General features: G+C 40.9%; 1 protein-coding gene across 2 annotated transcripts in view; it reads left to right on the forward strand.

The window, feature by feature from the left end:
• The window catches only part of LOC125906131 (potassium/sodium hyperpolarization-activated cyclic nucleotide-gated channel 1), a 132,353-nt gene that overhangs the window by 106,641 nt on the left and 9,542 nt on the right, over window positions 1–16,170 (forward strand). For both annotated transcript variants that reach the window (XM_049604561.1, XM_049604560.1), the window contains 2 exons: window positions 319–559; window positions 11,383–11,547. In XM_049604561.1, coding sequence (XP_049460518.1) covers window positions 319–559; window positions 11,383–11,547 — 406 coding nt within the window. The remainder of the gene's footprint in view (window positions 1–318; window positions 560–11,382; window positions 11,548–16,170) is intronic.

A 16,170-nucleotide genomic window follows, 5' to 3' on the forward strand; every position in this document is an offset into this window, starting at 1 on the left:
GAGGGGACAGGATGAGACCAGAGAGATGGCCTGCAGCTGGCACCAGAGGGCAAACTCATCAGGATCTGACTTGTGTGCCAAAAAGTTTCGTCTCAGGAGTGATGGAAGTGCTTTAGAAGTATTAGGGATAAAGCAGCAATCGAATTCATTTATGCCCGCAGATAAAAGCAGCAGAGATGAAGGATTTGCAGTGGTGTTTTGTGTCAGGCTACCTAACCGATGCTCATTTCTCAAGTTGTACGTTGAAATTACTGAATTATTTATGGCATAATCTCATCTGTTTCATCAAAACCTTCTTCTTTTTTTTTCCTCCACCAGGAAATTGTCAACTTCAATTGCCGTAAACTCGTGGCCACCATGCCTTTGTTTGCCAACGCAGACCCCAACTTCGTGACGGGCATGCTGAGCAAGTTGAAGTTCGAGGTCTTTCAACCCAACGACTACATTATCAGGGAAGGCACAGTCGGGAAGAAGATGTACTTCATTCAACATGGTGTAGCGAGTGTCATCACCAAGTTCAACAAGGAGATGAAGCTGACTGACGGATCCTACTTTGGAGGTTAGAACACAACAATCTGATATAATCATTTATAGATTTGCCACATGAAAATCCAAACATGAATTATATACGTGGGCACTGCCATGCAAGAATGCCATACTCGCAGTCACGCATGCATTCCTACATACAGTTATATATTGAGACACGAGTCTGGCCTGAGGTCTCGCGTTTGATGCTGTTGGAAGTTAAGTTATTGTGGATGTAGATTCTCATTAACCAGTGTTGGACGTTAGTCAGCTTCTGCGGTTATGTAACCACTCATCTGGTTGTTGGAGTAGGCCAAGGCGTGGATCAGGCATCCCTTAGGACACACAGAGGATCCTCCCCCACCCTCACACATACACATGCATGAACTCTTCTCCCCCTCCATACGTTCCTGCTGCATATACTTGGCACTAACAAGAGCAGCTAGTGTAGAATCAGGAGCTTTTCCCTCGTTCTGTTCTCCGCCTTCATCTCTCTCTTTCTCTCGGCACGGGTCCCATTCCCTCTCCAAAACATTACAGATATCATCAATTTTTTAAACGTCAAATGTAATTTCATTGCACGTTGTTTACTTGGACACGACAGTGTCTGCTTGCGGATTTTGTCAATGTGAAAGCAAAGCAAAGTTTCCTATTTTAGAGGTTCTTGCATATTTTATCTCATGAGTTCATCCCCACCATGGAAGGAGGCTGAAGAGTCTAAGAATACCTTCGCTTTGGTGTGTGTTTGCAGCATGCAGTTCATGTCTCGCAGGCGAGCCAAGGAAGGCAGCGATTCAAAAAAAGAAATGAGTCGTCTTTTTTTCCCCTGCTTGTTCAAACCACAGGATTGCTGTCATGCCACTAAGTGTGCAAAGCTACTTGCTTTATATGTGGGTTGCCCAAGGAGCATTTTACATTCTGCACAGAGTGGACATGTCGTATGGTAAGAGATGTGGCAGTTTCAGTGCTGTTCAAACGATTAATCCCCTGGGGCTGCAGCTCATGAGATATTCTGTTAAAGAGTCATTGTGGCACAGAACAAGTAGATCTTGTTGAAGAAACTAAGCTGAAATGTCAGGATAAAACCTTCGGCCAATAAGGCTCTCACAAATGGATCTTAATGGTGGTGAGTGTGATCATATTTGTCAAATAATGTCAGACAAGAAGAAAAGAAACTGCAGCAGTTTAATTGGCTATTGTTTCCTGTTGGAAGGTGAAAAGTAATAATGGTAGTTGTTAGTTGACTGAACGGTGCTTGATAATGCTATGTTTTGACAGACACTTGTTTATCATCATTTAAATTCAACTGTCAGATCTTCGCTATAACACCTATACTGTCTGTGTTAATTAAGGCTTTTGACAGAGCACACACAATAAGATTAACCCTTTTAGAAAGCTAAAACTTTCAGTCTTGTGTACCCCTGGTGGTCCTTCTAGTGGCTCTAATGTGTTAAGTTGAAGCGGCTATAATCAGTATTTTTGACACATGCTCATTTTCAGGGACAAGGCTCTAAAAGCCCACTGCACACATTCTGCTCAGTACCAAACAGCAGACACAAATTAGCAACTAGCTGGGGAAAAAAAGAGCCCGAAAATTTCCTCAGGAGTTGGTAGAGACCAAAAACTGAGCTAAAACCAAGTTGATATTAGACTGACATTCATCAGGTGACCAGGTACATGACTCAGAATCAATGGCGGCTGCTGGTCTTTCAAGGAGGGGAAGCTCATTTTCGGCCTAGATCATAAAATGTGTCCGTTTATTTATACATAAATTCTACCCTCTGGGGCTGCTGTGCGAAGCTAGTGTGACCGCCTGTGAGTGCTTTGGGATGGTGGAGGGGGCTCACAGCAGCACCCACTGCTCGATGGGGACAGTAACTGCAGAGCGACAGAAGTCAGAGTCTCCAAACACGAGTACAGTCTCCAATAACACCAGAAAAAGATACTAGATTTGTCGCTAGTTGATTTTAACAAAGAAAAAGTCACTAAGAGGATTGGAAAAGTCTCCAGATCAACTCGGAACAACGGAATGAAACTTGAAAAATGCTCCGGTGGTGGTTTATATTTCAAGATCGCTGATTCGCTCATTTCGCTGTCAATCAAAATGGGATTCAGCCTCAGACAGATCATCCAATCATCATGCAGAAGCCCAGCGTCCAGGCCAGCCGAGGCCAGCCCACTGCCTCATAGACCCCCAGAGACACTGAGCGTCCGATGGGCAGGACAAAACCGAGCATTTATCCAATGACTGTCTAGTTTCGCTGCAGTGGAACAACCCACTCACTCTATGCTTCCCCATTGAAGTCTTTGGACGCTGAGCTTCCACTGTTTAATGCACTATGACGCTACAGGAATGAATGAGAAGAAAGTCGCGTCAGTGACGTGTGATAAGTAGCTGATTCTGAACAAAAGTTGAACGCGTTCTAGCGCATATTTAGTCAATGAAATGTAAACACAACAGTACATATTTGACCACTTATTTTTTGACATTTTAGGGGAAGCTGAGCTTCCCTTACAGTCTTAGAGCAATCGCCACTGCTCAGAATGAATAATCATGTTGCTTTGTCATGGCTGAATGTGTAAATAAGCAACTGTTTACTAACAAATTCACTATATAAACTTAAGAAGTGATGATATGTAAATGGTGTGCTCACAACTGTTTCCACTGCCCCTAGGTGGCCAAAAACAAAATTACGTTTTGTAGATTTAAAGCAGTTGGTCTCTTTTATAAAAAAAAAAATAACACTTGTCATATTTGCTGAAACGGTCACTACATTCTCACAGCATTCAATGAGATGAATAATCAGTTAAAAAAAATCATACTCCTCTGCTTACTCTATTGCCTTGTAGTGCTTCCAATGGCCTCACTGCATGTTAACAAAAATAACCAAACAGAGCCAAGGAGTCTATAACACAGCTGTCAATCATGTCAATCACTGCTTGTGAACAGCTGTCAAACTGTCAAACTAGGCAGCGCTGATTAAATATGAATCCAGATTCTGTTACATTGCCTAGATCTCACCTTACATGTTTTCAGACACATTTTAGTGTACTGTTTACCTGTGAAATGAGAAAGTTTGTGACTGGGCGGTCACGTTGGAAACTGCCGATCTGAAACACTGCCCACCGGCCAGGGCAAACTTTCAAACAACAAATGTTCGGCCCAAAAATTGACTCAAATGAATTATCACTTATCAAAAGAGTTGCCAGTTTACTTTTTTGTCAGTTACCTAATTGATTTATCAAGTAACTGTTTCATCTCTAGACTGGAATATAATAGAAGCATGGAGTTAAAGGTATATTATGCAGGAATTGCTGGGTACTGTTTATAAACACGTTCAAACTTGGCCCCTCCTTCCTACACTGCTTGTATGTACACGACAAGCTACTATTTTAATCAACGTTGCATTTGTTGTAATAGAAAAAGCAACTGTTTATCAGTCTAACTAAGGTAAAAAACTTGCAGCTACATGTCCAACAACTCTGCATCACTCTTCATCCCCATCCTCTCCTTCACTCGTTTTGGAACCTGCTCTGCAGCTTGGTGATTTGCCTTGCCAGATTTGCGCTCTTTTTGGCCCTGTGTATGTGATTTTCCTAGCGTCCTCTTGGATGCATGCGTCACTGGCTTTTTTATAAAGTCCCAACCTCACCTGCACGCTGTTACTGTTAGGGGCTGCATGCCAATTCCCAAAGGTGGCAGCCCAGGAACGTCCCGAGCACAGCAAAGTAAGAAGAGAAGAAGAAAATAATGGCAGAGGATAGAGTCTCTGCAGATGAACACACCACCACGCAGCTTTTGTGGGTCATAGGTGATGCATCGTATAACTGTTTTTTAAAGGGCAAACTACCAGGCTTTCTGCAGAAGATGACGTGTTAGACTGTTCACTAACAAGAGTCTCAACAAACAGCTCTGCTGAAAATTGACCTCTGGAGACCACATTTATAAATCCAGGAAATGTGTTGAGGCAGCTTGGCAGTTAGTACTTTTCAGGGATTTTTGGATTATGGTTTTTCAAGCTTTGTCTAAAAACATTTTGAAGGTTATTTTGCACAACAAAATATTAACTCTAACTTTGTTTTGTTTGCTGTCTCATCCTGTACAGACACTCACAAATAACAGCTCAATGCAGATTGATGTAGGAGAATACAAAAGGAGTTCACAAAGTAAAAGAGTGTACTGTAAAATATCATCATCTATAATCAGTTGAATGAATATGGACAAAACATGGAGAGAACATTGAGAACATACAGTAGATGTCCCCATTTAATCTTTTAATTAAAAGATATGTGTTTTATCTGTTCAAATAACAAAGGGTGCTCAGTTCACTTTGCTGTGTTCTGTGTGTGCCGGGCCACCTGCTGTTGCCTTCTGCCCAGCTGGTATTTTTACCCGTTTGTATGGCATTAGTAGATGAGCCCCGAGTTGGGAGCAGCTGGCTGTACCAGGCACCTCACTCTTCCCCCTTTCCTCCAATGATTCACACTCCCCTTACAACCAGGCCAAACCGTGGGCAGAATGAGAAATCATCGAGGGGGACTGAGACAGACACAGAGGGAGGCAGAGCGAGTAACAAAACCGAGCCTGGCCACAGGAAACTATTAGCATAGTAATGAGCAGGACATCTATGAGGACAGTAGGTCACAAAGCACCTCCAACCACGGTCAATGCCACGCCTGCATGCTAAAAAGGTATCATAGTAATCACTCTTGGGCCACCATGAATGGGATTACATATTGGTACCACATAGCTCTGTGGTGAAGTCACTCTGAGGCTAAGGGACTAATAGAGTGTAATGCTATGACAATGACAGACAGCGCATGAAAATCCTTATTGGGCTTGAATGTCTTAGTCATACGGGACTCCCTCTTTCCTTGGTCACAGCCGTGGAGGGAGAAAGAGAAGGGGAGCTGGTTGCCATGAGTGTATGTGACACGTGAAGTGATGGCAAATTTCCACAAATGCTCCTGGGGTCAACTGTGATGCTTTGTGGCTAGGCAACAGACACGTGTCAAACTGCATCATGTGAAGTGTTAATGGGACCTTGCCTTACACACACACACACACACACACACACACACACACTCAGACAGCTTGGAATACACTTGTACACACGTCTTTCAGGTGACAGCATCAATGTTTTCCTCTGAGTTTTGAAATATCTGTTCAAAGTTTGACATTTTGTCAGGTTTGCCACCTGCAAAGGACAGACGATGGTAGAAAATCAAAAATGAAAACTGTGCTTACATGCTGAGTTGTAAATTACTTCAAGAGTCTTGCCTACCACACAAGAGTCGGTAATTTACAGTAGGCCACAAATACCAGCACATTATATAAGTATTCTGAGAGAAAGCAGGAGTGTAGCTTCACATTTCTGATGTGTGATGTTTGTATGTATAAAGTGTTAAAGCAGTGAACGCAGTAAGCGCAGTCTAAAAATACAGACTTTTCATGCTCTCTGTCAGCTAATCATCAGCTTTCATGTTCTCAAACAATCACTCACAACTGGGGTTCAGTTCAGTCTGACAAAATGAATGAGCTCAGTTTGAACGTGTTATTCCAACAGAGGAAAAAAGAGCAAGAAAGTTTTGTCTCCCACTGTTGCTCGTCCCATTATTCTGCTGCTGGTTAATTCGGTTTTGGGGTGGTGTGGTAACCTGACGTCCAAATCAAAGCAGAGCTCGGTGAAGCAAATTGTCCCCTTCACTGATGTTTCAGAGAACAAGTGAAAAATAAATGAAAGGCAAAATCCTCCATTGCTGATATTGTAATGTCTAGGTTGCATTCACAGTAAGCTGCGAGAGTTCTCATCCTTGTTGCTTTATTAGTAGCCTGTTTTGCTCTGCCTCTTCAAGGCGAGAATTTGGCACTGGTTATCTGCCTTGCCGTTCTTTTTAAAAGGTACAGTGAAATGGGGGACAGAGTTGTCTCACCGTTACGCCAGTACAGAAGGTAGTAACAGTCCTGAAACAATATCTTCATAGTGGGATAGCAGGCAGAGCAGAATCATGGGTGGCACAGGTGTGACATTTTGATGACATTTTGATAACATGTCATGCATGTGATCGCGGGAGATTTTAAAAGTAGCAGGTAGAAGCTAACTCAAAGAAGAGGAACAGCAGCTGAAAATGTCAGCAATTTGGGAAAACGCTGAGGTCCGGAAGTTCCTTAACCTCCAAGCAGAGGACAAGATCGGCCGACGTGAAACAGAGACAGTAAATGATCATTATTGCCATGTTATGCCATTGCTATTGTTTAATAAAGCACTACTGACACAGATGTTACATGTCACACTAGATGCTGACACTCTTGTGTTACATGCCATGCCTGTCACACCTTTCTTGCCTCTGTAATACCAGCATGCTCTCTAAAATCACACAGTGGAGCGCAGTGATGCTGCTGTTGTTTGGTTTTGTGTAAAAATGAAAAGGAGGCATAAAGAAGGGACTTCTAAGCTCCTCTATAGCACAATTTCTGTGTAAACAGAGCCAGTGACTCCTACCGGTAGTTTCGGTTGCCTTAGCATGTCTTGCTGAAAGTTTCCCAAACTATACTATTCAAAGAATGGACATTTGTGGAAATACTTCTGTTCCCTTTCTTGTTGAGAGTGAGATGAGAGAATTGATACCACTCTTAGGCTTTTACACCACATATGAAGCTAGAGCTAGAATACAGTTAGTGTAGCATTAATACGAGAAGCAGCGCGAAACATCTCACCAGCCCCTCACAAACATCCAAACATTAAAAAATATATATATATATTTGTCTACCAGTAGGGCTGGGCAATATGGAGGAAATCAAATATCACAATATTTTTTAACACATTCCTCAATATCGATGTTGCACTGATATTGTGGGGTTGACTGTTGGTGCTTTCACAAAATATTAACACAATGAGATTTTGCTAAATATTCATCAGTAATGTGGATATAAAGAGTAAGTGTTTAAAGGCAAATAGAATAGTCCGGTAAGTTTAGAAAATTACATCACTGTCATCACTTTACTGTAACACAGTTTTTAAAACCAGGAAAAGACAACACGATATTACGATATTCAAAATCAAGACAATATATCAATATTGATAAATTGCCCAGCAACATATCCTTGTACAATAGTTCATATGATATCTTACAAATTAGTACCCCATGAATCGAGTTATGTACTTAACCTCAAGTTATGTACTTAACCTCAAGTTATGAACTTAACGTTAAGTTACATAGGTTAGGTTTAGGAAAAGAAACACGGTTACGACGTAACTTCCCTCTGTCCTCCCGTCACTGCTTAGGTTGGGTGATCACAGCCTTCCCCATTACATGGGTTATACAGGAATTGCTGGTGCATTACTTTTTGTAGGTATACCTACAAACAGTGTATGAGAACAGCCTGTGCCTAGCTCTGCCTACCAGCACTTGTAAAGCTCACTAATTATCACCTTATTAACTGTCATGTAACACATTTATCTCTGGATGTTACCACACAGCGCATCATGGAAGCGTGTGTACAGACTCCTCACTATCTGTCTTTGTGTCTGCCTCAGGTTGATGCAGGTTTTTCTCTCTCCCGCTGTCTCTCCGTCTCTTTCTTCTCTGTGTATCTTCCTGTGTTAACAGAGGTACCACTTAAAGGGAGCTTTTCCATCACAACAGTACTAACACCTTATTCACGCCCACAGCTTGAGAGTGCTGCTCTCACATCTTGTGCACACTCACAGCGTAGCCAAGTCATCACGACAAGTTAACATTTAACGACTTAACGAAGATGGAAGTTGTGCTGTAGATTGGACAGAAGTGCAAATGTGGGCGGAGGTTGAGTGGTGTTGGTGGATGAAAAGGATTGAACAGGAGCCAAGGGAAGTTGATACTTAGAAGGCGGGTACTGGTTTATGAGCGTATAAAAAGAAGAAAAATGTGGGCTGAAAGAATGGGGGGCGGTTAGATTGTGAACTTTCTGCCTCGTGTCATTGATTCATGAAAACACTGAGGAGATCAGGCACTGTGAGTGTCAGGTTATACCATCACATATCATCTGCAGCAGCATACATTTATTTACAGCCAGCTAAATAAGATGAAGAAATGCAGATTGGTTTGCACGTCCTTTTCAGGCATCTCATATTCCAGCAGCAGTTTAAAATCTTCTTGTCTAATCACAGCATCATAGAAACTGAATTTTAGCCAGGTGTTACTGACATCAGAAGTGAAAAATTTCTTGTGGTCATTAACATGTTAGGACCCATTACTTTAGGCTGAATCAACAGCATGACCTTTTCCTCTCAACATGAGTTCTGTTTGCAATCATCTACTCACTCTTCAAAAGATCAGAGTGCTTGAATGACTGGTAGAAGCGATAATAAGCATCCTACGAAGAGAAAATGAGCAATTTTGGCATTGCAATCTGAGAGTTTGATCCAAAGTAACATTTCCAGTCAGAGATGTGACTGTGCTGCAGCATATTTATCAGATGGACAAACCTGAACACATCACTGTGTGTTTGTGTGGTGTATTGAAATGACAATCAGTGCTGGATATTGACTAAGTACGTTTATTTCTACTTTTTACCTTTTACCTACATTTCAGCTGGCTCCCTGAGGCTGGTGCTGTGACAGGCAAAAGAAAGTCATTTTCCCTCAGTGAACAATGTAGTCTCCTAGAAGCTTATAGAAGCTTATTATATCCTCCCAGAAACTGCCAAAACATTGAGATGCAGCTGTAAAACTTGGTGTTCTTCAGACTAGTCTGTTCATACAAAGAGAAAGTCACGTCTGCCAGTGATGGAGACTGAAAAAGAATGTGAAAACATGTGATTGAAGCAGCCCTCTGTGAAGTGGATTGATAATGTCCGATAATGAGGGAAATTTGAACTAGTGTAAGCAATATTTAATATACAGTACTGTGCTGTATTATAGTATATTCAAATTATACACAGTACAGTAATTTTATTTGTTCAATAATTTGAAAGCATTTGAAACAGCTTTAATGTCACTGTATTTTTAAATGGTCAGTAAATCACAAAGCTGTTCGTTTCATTACTTTATATTCATGTATTACACTTACAAATGTCAATTAGATGGTTATCTGCATGCAAAATAAAGAAGGGGGGGGGCAATTTTCTACAGAACAAGTACTTTAACTTTTGATATTTTAAGTACATTTTGCTATTAATACTTCTGTACTTTTACTTAAGTAGGATTTACATTCAGTTTTTCTTGTACTTTTACATTGTTGCTTTGCTGCGTCTAGTTAAGCAATCAGAACTTCTTCCACCACTGCTCAGGATATTTAAAACTAGAACAGTGGATTATTTTTTGTAGTTTTTATTAGGACCCTTTAAACATATTGATTATGGTCCCATACATATGTGTGTATATTATCAGCATATACAGTATTGTCTGTTAGGACAGTCTGTCATTTGTAACCTCAATTATCAAGTGTGTATAGTGCTGTTATTTCAATTTTAGAGGTAAATGTCGCTACCAAGCAGCAACCACTAGGGCTGAGAAATGAAGCCAATTTGGAAGTGCCAAAAATGGCAGGTCCTCCAACAGGCACTTGAGGCTGGCTCCAAGAGCGGGACCCCCATGTTAAAATGCCCAATTTTATAGCAAATAAACAAGTTTACAGCCTGGAACAAAAAAACAGTTTTGGTCTCTAAAGCTAATTTCAACATTCATGACAACTCTATGGGGGGGTGCATTTTTATGTAAATTGCCCTTTTACATTTTACTAAGGTTTAAAGTTACACATATTAAAGGGTGTGGCTGCTTTGAGTGACAGGCTGTTTTCAAGGCGTCACCTCTGGTTTCAGTCAGACCCACCCCTCGCTCTTTCATAGCTCCACCCTTTCATCCAAATATGGTCACTTCTGGCTCCAAAAATCCAAGGAGGTGACACGCCCCTACAAACCACAGCCACCACCAGTACAAGACAAACCCACCAACACCATGCTCTTTAAACTCTGCTACAACGTTGTAATTAATACAATAGCAATAACCCACTTTATCCGTTCACTTTATTCATTACACGTGAAGACATGATTTACCTTATAAAAAGCAAGATGTACCCTTACCTTTACCCTTACCCTCAGCTTAACCACCTTTCTTTTAACCTAACACTTCATAGATTTGGATAGGATGCCAGTCGTGTAGGTTTGGTAAGAGACTCGTGGAGGGTGGGTCTCGTCACTGTTCTAGCCACAGTTATACCTACTCATTCAAAACAGAGGTCCAAAAACCAATAGGTGACATAACTGTAGCTACGTCCATTATTTTACACAGTGTTTGGTAGCTGCATGTACAGAAATAAGAAACAAGATGTGTGCTATGTTATTATCTGGTGTTAGGTGAGGTGCAGAGTGTTTTGTTGCATCCATCTATCGCTCTAAACATAACACATGTGTTCTCTTTACATCTCCTCATGTGAGAACCCACAGTGAATGAGCAGGAATGCTACGTAACTATACCCCTGTTTGGTCATGCATTACATCTGAGAGCTGATGCAGTGCATTGATGAGGTGATGCAGTAATGCAGTGACGCCTGACAAGCTTTTTTTTTTTGTAAAGCTGAGTACTGTATTGTATTATGGGACCATTAGCTCCCTGCAGGATGATGAATTATGTTAGTATAATGCAAGTGACAGCAGCACTGATGGGCTTCTCATTTTATTTACATTCACATTAGCTTCTGCCTCTCTACCTTTTGTAATCTTGGTTCATCTCTATGGTAATCTGTTCTGCAATTACTGGGATGATTTCCTTTAAATCCCTCTGCACCCTCCGCTTTTGTTAGTGTTTCTTCATGTGTCAAATCTCTTATGCTCTCACTCTTTGTTCTCCTTTGTGTCTCCGTGTCCCCGCCATACAGAGATCTGTCTGCTCACCAAGGGCAGACGAACTGCGAGCGTGCGTGCAGACACCTACTGTCGACTCTTCTCCCTCTCTGTTGATCATTTCAATGAGGTGCTAGAAGAGTACCCCATGATGCGACGCGCATTCGAAACTGTCGCCATCGACCGATTGGACCGCATCGGTAAGACCTGCCTACATCTAATCCCTGTCCTGTCTGATTGGTTGAATCTTTTGCCTGTCATCGTGCCTTGTTGTCTTGTCTCTATCAGTATTTGTTTGCCTTCTTTCTTCATAAAAGCATTGTGTCTGCCATCTTGTGCTGCATGACCTGTATGCTATTGGGTTTTTTTTTTATTTTGTTGATGTTTTTTTTCCCGTCTCTTTCTTTGTCTTAAATAACATTAAAGAAAATTTGTTGTAACCAGCATTAATCCTTCTAAAGAACCAAAGTAGCGTTTTGTGGTTGGATTAACTGGAAGGCAGTGCATGTCGCTGTCCGGGAGGGAGTCAGTTCGCCCCCTCGTTGGTTTGGTGTTGACCCCCCCACTGGATGTCAGCGAGTGGATGGAAGCTAACCTCACATGCATGTGTGTCTGGCCCTCTTTCCACTCATCTGCACTCCTGGGTATGAGCAGCACCCCACCCCATATCAGAGTCCTCAAAAATCAACCAGACCCTTTTAAAAGAAACAAGCCAGGTGACATCAGGGAGTTGTTTCAGGCACTAGCCATCCAGTCCAGCCAACAGGCAGGACGCTGTAGAGTTTCATTCAGCTTCCCATCAACATCGTTTCCTTACTCTCACAGTCTGATTTAAAAACCAACCTGGCCATGACAGATTATAGCAGAAATAGAGTGATAATGGTTCAGACACATGTATATTTGTTAGAGTTAAAAAAGGGGCACATGTATATAATGCAAACAGGGCAATAATTGGTTGCATTGACCCTTAAGTTGCACATTCTCCCACTCCTTATCTTTAAATGTGTTCAGTCTGCTCTAATACTTTGATTGGAACTGAGACACTGATAAATTAAACATGTAGAATATGATAATATGAAAGTGATGTATAAAAGGATCTTTTTTATAACTGACTTTGTCTTGGCTTATGTTTTGCTGCAGTAAAAATATGTATCTTTCTGAAATGATAATTTTCTGCTTTCATTACCTTTTATGTATGAATAACTTGACAATAATAATTCAGCACATTTCATGAACATCTCAGTGTCACATTCAAGCAGTAAGATGAATGTAGAGAGTAAAGTTAAAGTGTATCATGAGGATTATTTTCAGTATGTGTTGACATCTGAGGGTCTGGTCCCTGACCCCTTTGTTTAAAAAAATAAAATGACGATTCGTCAGGACTTGAAAAAGGCAGGTTTAGATTTAAAATGCTCTGTAATGTATGAACACGTGTGAATGGCACAAGTTCAGTTCTCATAGCACATTTCTGTTTTCTCTGGAGCTCAAATACTGTACACTGTCAGTAAGGCGGCATTCAAGGAATATTCTGACAATAGTTTGACTAGTGTATTTCGACTTGTGACACCTAGCGAACACAAAACTTCATTTTTAAATTGCGGGTGAATGCTCTTCAAGTAATGAATATTTGCTCCTAAGGCGACAGGTTATTGGTGGTGAATACGATAAAACATTTCATGCAGTCCTGCTGTTTTATAGATGGCTCCTTCCTCTTTTGTCAAACAGAAAAAAGGAAAAATCAGTAATGAATTTTATTTCTTGTATAGATAGAAGTAGAATTTGTTAAACTAACCATTTTGGAAATGATTCATGATTCATATTATTAGCTCATCATAATAAATGTTAAGACAAAGAACAAACTTTTATCCCTGCCAATAACACTAGAGGCCCAAATGTTTGGTGATTTGTTTCCTTATCACATTAACCAGGAAACAGTATCACCCGAATTACAAAATTAAAGTTTAATTTGCATAATGACAGTGTGCCAATGTTGTCTCATATCAGTGGTTAAAGCTTGCAGTCTGTATCTACTTCTCTATCTGTTATTGTTGTTTTTCTTTGTCATGGCTTTGTATTTGTGTATTTTTTTGCCTGACACAGGCACGTCAGTATTGAATTTGCTTTGCAACCCGAGTGTTGACTCAACATTGAAATACTGTAGTGTCAGGCAAGTCAAATAGATAGACAAAATATTTGGAACAAGACCGCTCAGAACCAATGAGAATCCAACAACAGATGTGTGTCACTGTTGAGACAACCTTTTCTCCTCAGAGTTACGCTCATATGTCAACTGTTTTTAGGGGGAAACTCAGTGGTGGCTGAATGACTGGATTTATATCAAAATACCTCACAAAACATGTTTGCAAATTGTTCACACTGAAATTCATGCCAATCACATCTGCAAATGTTAAAGGGACAGTTCACCCCAAAATCAAAAAAACATATTTTTCCTCTTACCTGTAGCGCTGTTCATCATTGTAGATTATTTTGTTGTTAGTTGCTGAGTGTTGGCAATATCTGCCTTAGATATGACTGCCTAATCTCAAATTTAATGGAACTAGATTGCACTCAGCTTGAGGGGTACAGAGTACAAAAAAAAAATCACATTTGAAAACACTTGACAGAAATGTATCTTTCCAGAACTCATGACCTGGTTACTCAAGATAATTCACAGACCTTGTTGTGAGCGGTTTCTTTTTTTCTACCTTTTTCTAAGAAACCTGCATCTACTGATGGACAAGAGGCTCATACTCATGACAGCGCTAGATGTAAACATTAATGGCTTCCTCTTTGGCTGAGCTGTAATGTTAGCTAGCTTAGTGGTGCTAGGTAAGAGTCCTTCTGTGCAGTGATATGGTTGCCGAATGTAGTGCGGTAGAAAGAAAATAGTTCCTACATGAAACTGCTCACAACAAGGTCTGTGGATTATCTTGAGTAACCTGGTCATTGCTGTTGAGTTTTTCAAATGTATTTTTTTTTTTTAGCACTTTGAGCACCACAAGCCAAGTGCCATCTAGTTCCATTATATTGTAGAGAAGACAGACATCTCTACGGCTAACATCTCCAACACTCAATAACTCACACCAAAACAATCTAGACTGATAAATAGCACTACAGGTAAGCAGGTGGCACAGTAGTACAGTGGTTAGCATTGTTGCCTCACAGCAAGAGAGTCCCTGTTTTGAACCCAGGGTGGGGTTTGCATGTTCTCCCCTTGTCCAAAGACATGCTGGCTAGGTTAATTGGTGACTCTAAGGGTGCTTTCACACCTCCCCTGTTTGGTTCGGTTCAATTGAACTCAAGTTCATTTGCCCCCTAAGTGCAGTTCGTTTGGGCAGATGTGAACAAGGCAATCCCATTGCCGTGCCTTGTTTTCAAACTGTATGGTTTGACTAAAACGAATAATGAAAGCAATTTAGCACACAATGAGCAGCGCTAAAATCAACCTGCATACAGTAGTTGTCCCTACATTGTGACATTAGAAAGTGTTGCATTTATTTTGCAAGTGTACTCTTCTTCAATGTATTGTTTACTTCCTGGATGTTTACCGCATGGAAATTCTGACCAATCAAATGCAGCTTTCTCGTGCAAGGCATTTTATCTGGTCCGCTTGTAAATGCTGCCGTGAGAACACAAACCAACTCTAGGTAATTATGCAACTCTCTAACAAAATTAGTCCCTGATTCGGACCAAAGTAAGACATCTCTAGGTCTGAAAGCACCCAAAATTGGTGGTAGGTGAGAATGTGAGCATGAATGGTTGTCTGTCTCTATGTGTCAGCCCTGTGATAGTCTGGTGACCTGTCCAGGGTGTACCCCGCCTCTCACCCAATGTACAGCTGGGATAGGCTCCAGCCCCACTTCCCACAACTCCCAATGGGATAAGCAGTTACGAAAAATGGATAAATAAATGAATTAACTATGTTTAAGAGGAAAGATATGTATTTTGATTTTGAGTGTTTATCGAACATGCGTTGCATTAATGTGTGGATTTGGCAAATAAAACTACTTGGGAGAATTTAGGGGAAGGACGTGATCATGTTTGAATTTTACAAATGACAGCAGTGATTTCTAGTTTAATACGGGACATAAACCTCCATCTCCAGCTTTGTGCTTTCATCCACCTGTGAATCAACACCCACACTTTCCCCTGTGCTACATGAATGTCCTCTAAATTTTTCCATTACAGCTGAATTCTAATAACTAATTGTGAAGTCGCTGCATATGAGCGTAATTCACAGGAGACAAGGTTGCATTTTTTGAACTAGCATAAAATAAAATAAAAAGCTTTTTCTGCCCTGTAGTGAAGTCCCTTCACAAACACTGAATGCCGTTTGGCCTCAACAGTCCAAATCTACATTTGCCCTTTTTATGAGAGCTACCAGCTGAGTTAGCTTTTCACCAAATGTGATAAAAACGAAAGCTGCCCACTCTGACTGACACTTCTCAGAGTGATTTAGATTCGATCCATCCTTTCAGACTAACCATGAAGGGGGTTTTGTCTCATACGAGGGAAGATACTTTGTCATGATCCGTGCTGGTTGTATCGTTTCTATATATGAACTGCATTTGGTTACATGCTTGTCTTGCTCTAAAAAGGAAAGAAGAAAAGTAACCATGCTTTGAAACCAATAACGTGTTGCACATTTGACATTATCTTTTATCTATCTAAAAATTATTTGACCAGGAGTCCGTCTTGAGACGAGCACATCTCGTTTTCAAGAGTGTCCTGGCCGACGAGTAGGCATCAGGTAAACACTTTATTCCAATTCCAATATTCGAACAGGGACAAATTGACCTATAGAGGCTTGCTAAATGGATCCG

This window comes from Epinephelus fuscoguttatus, linkage group LG18, assembly GCF_011397635.1.
Source record: "Epinephelus fuscoguttatus linkage group LG18, E.fuscoguttatus.final_Chr_v1".
NCBI lineage: Eukaryota > Metazoa > Chordata > Actinopteri > Perciformes > Serranidae > Epinephelus > Epinephelus fuscoguttatus.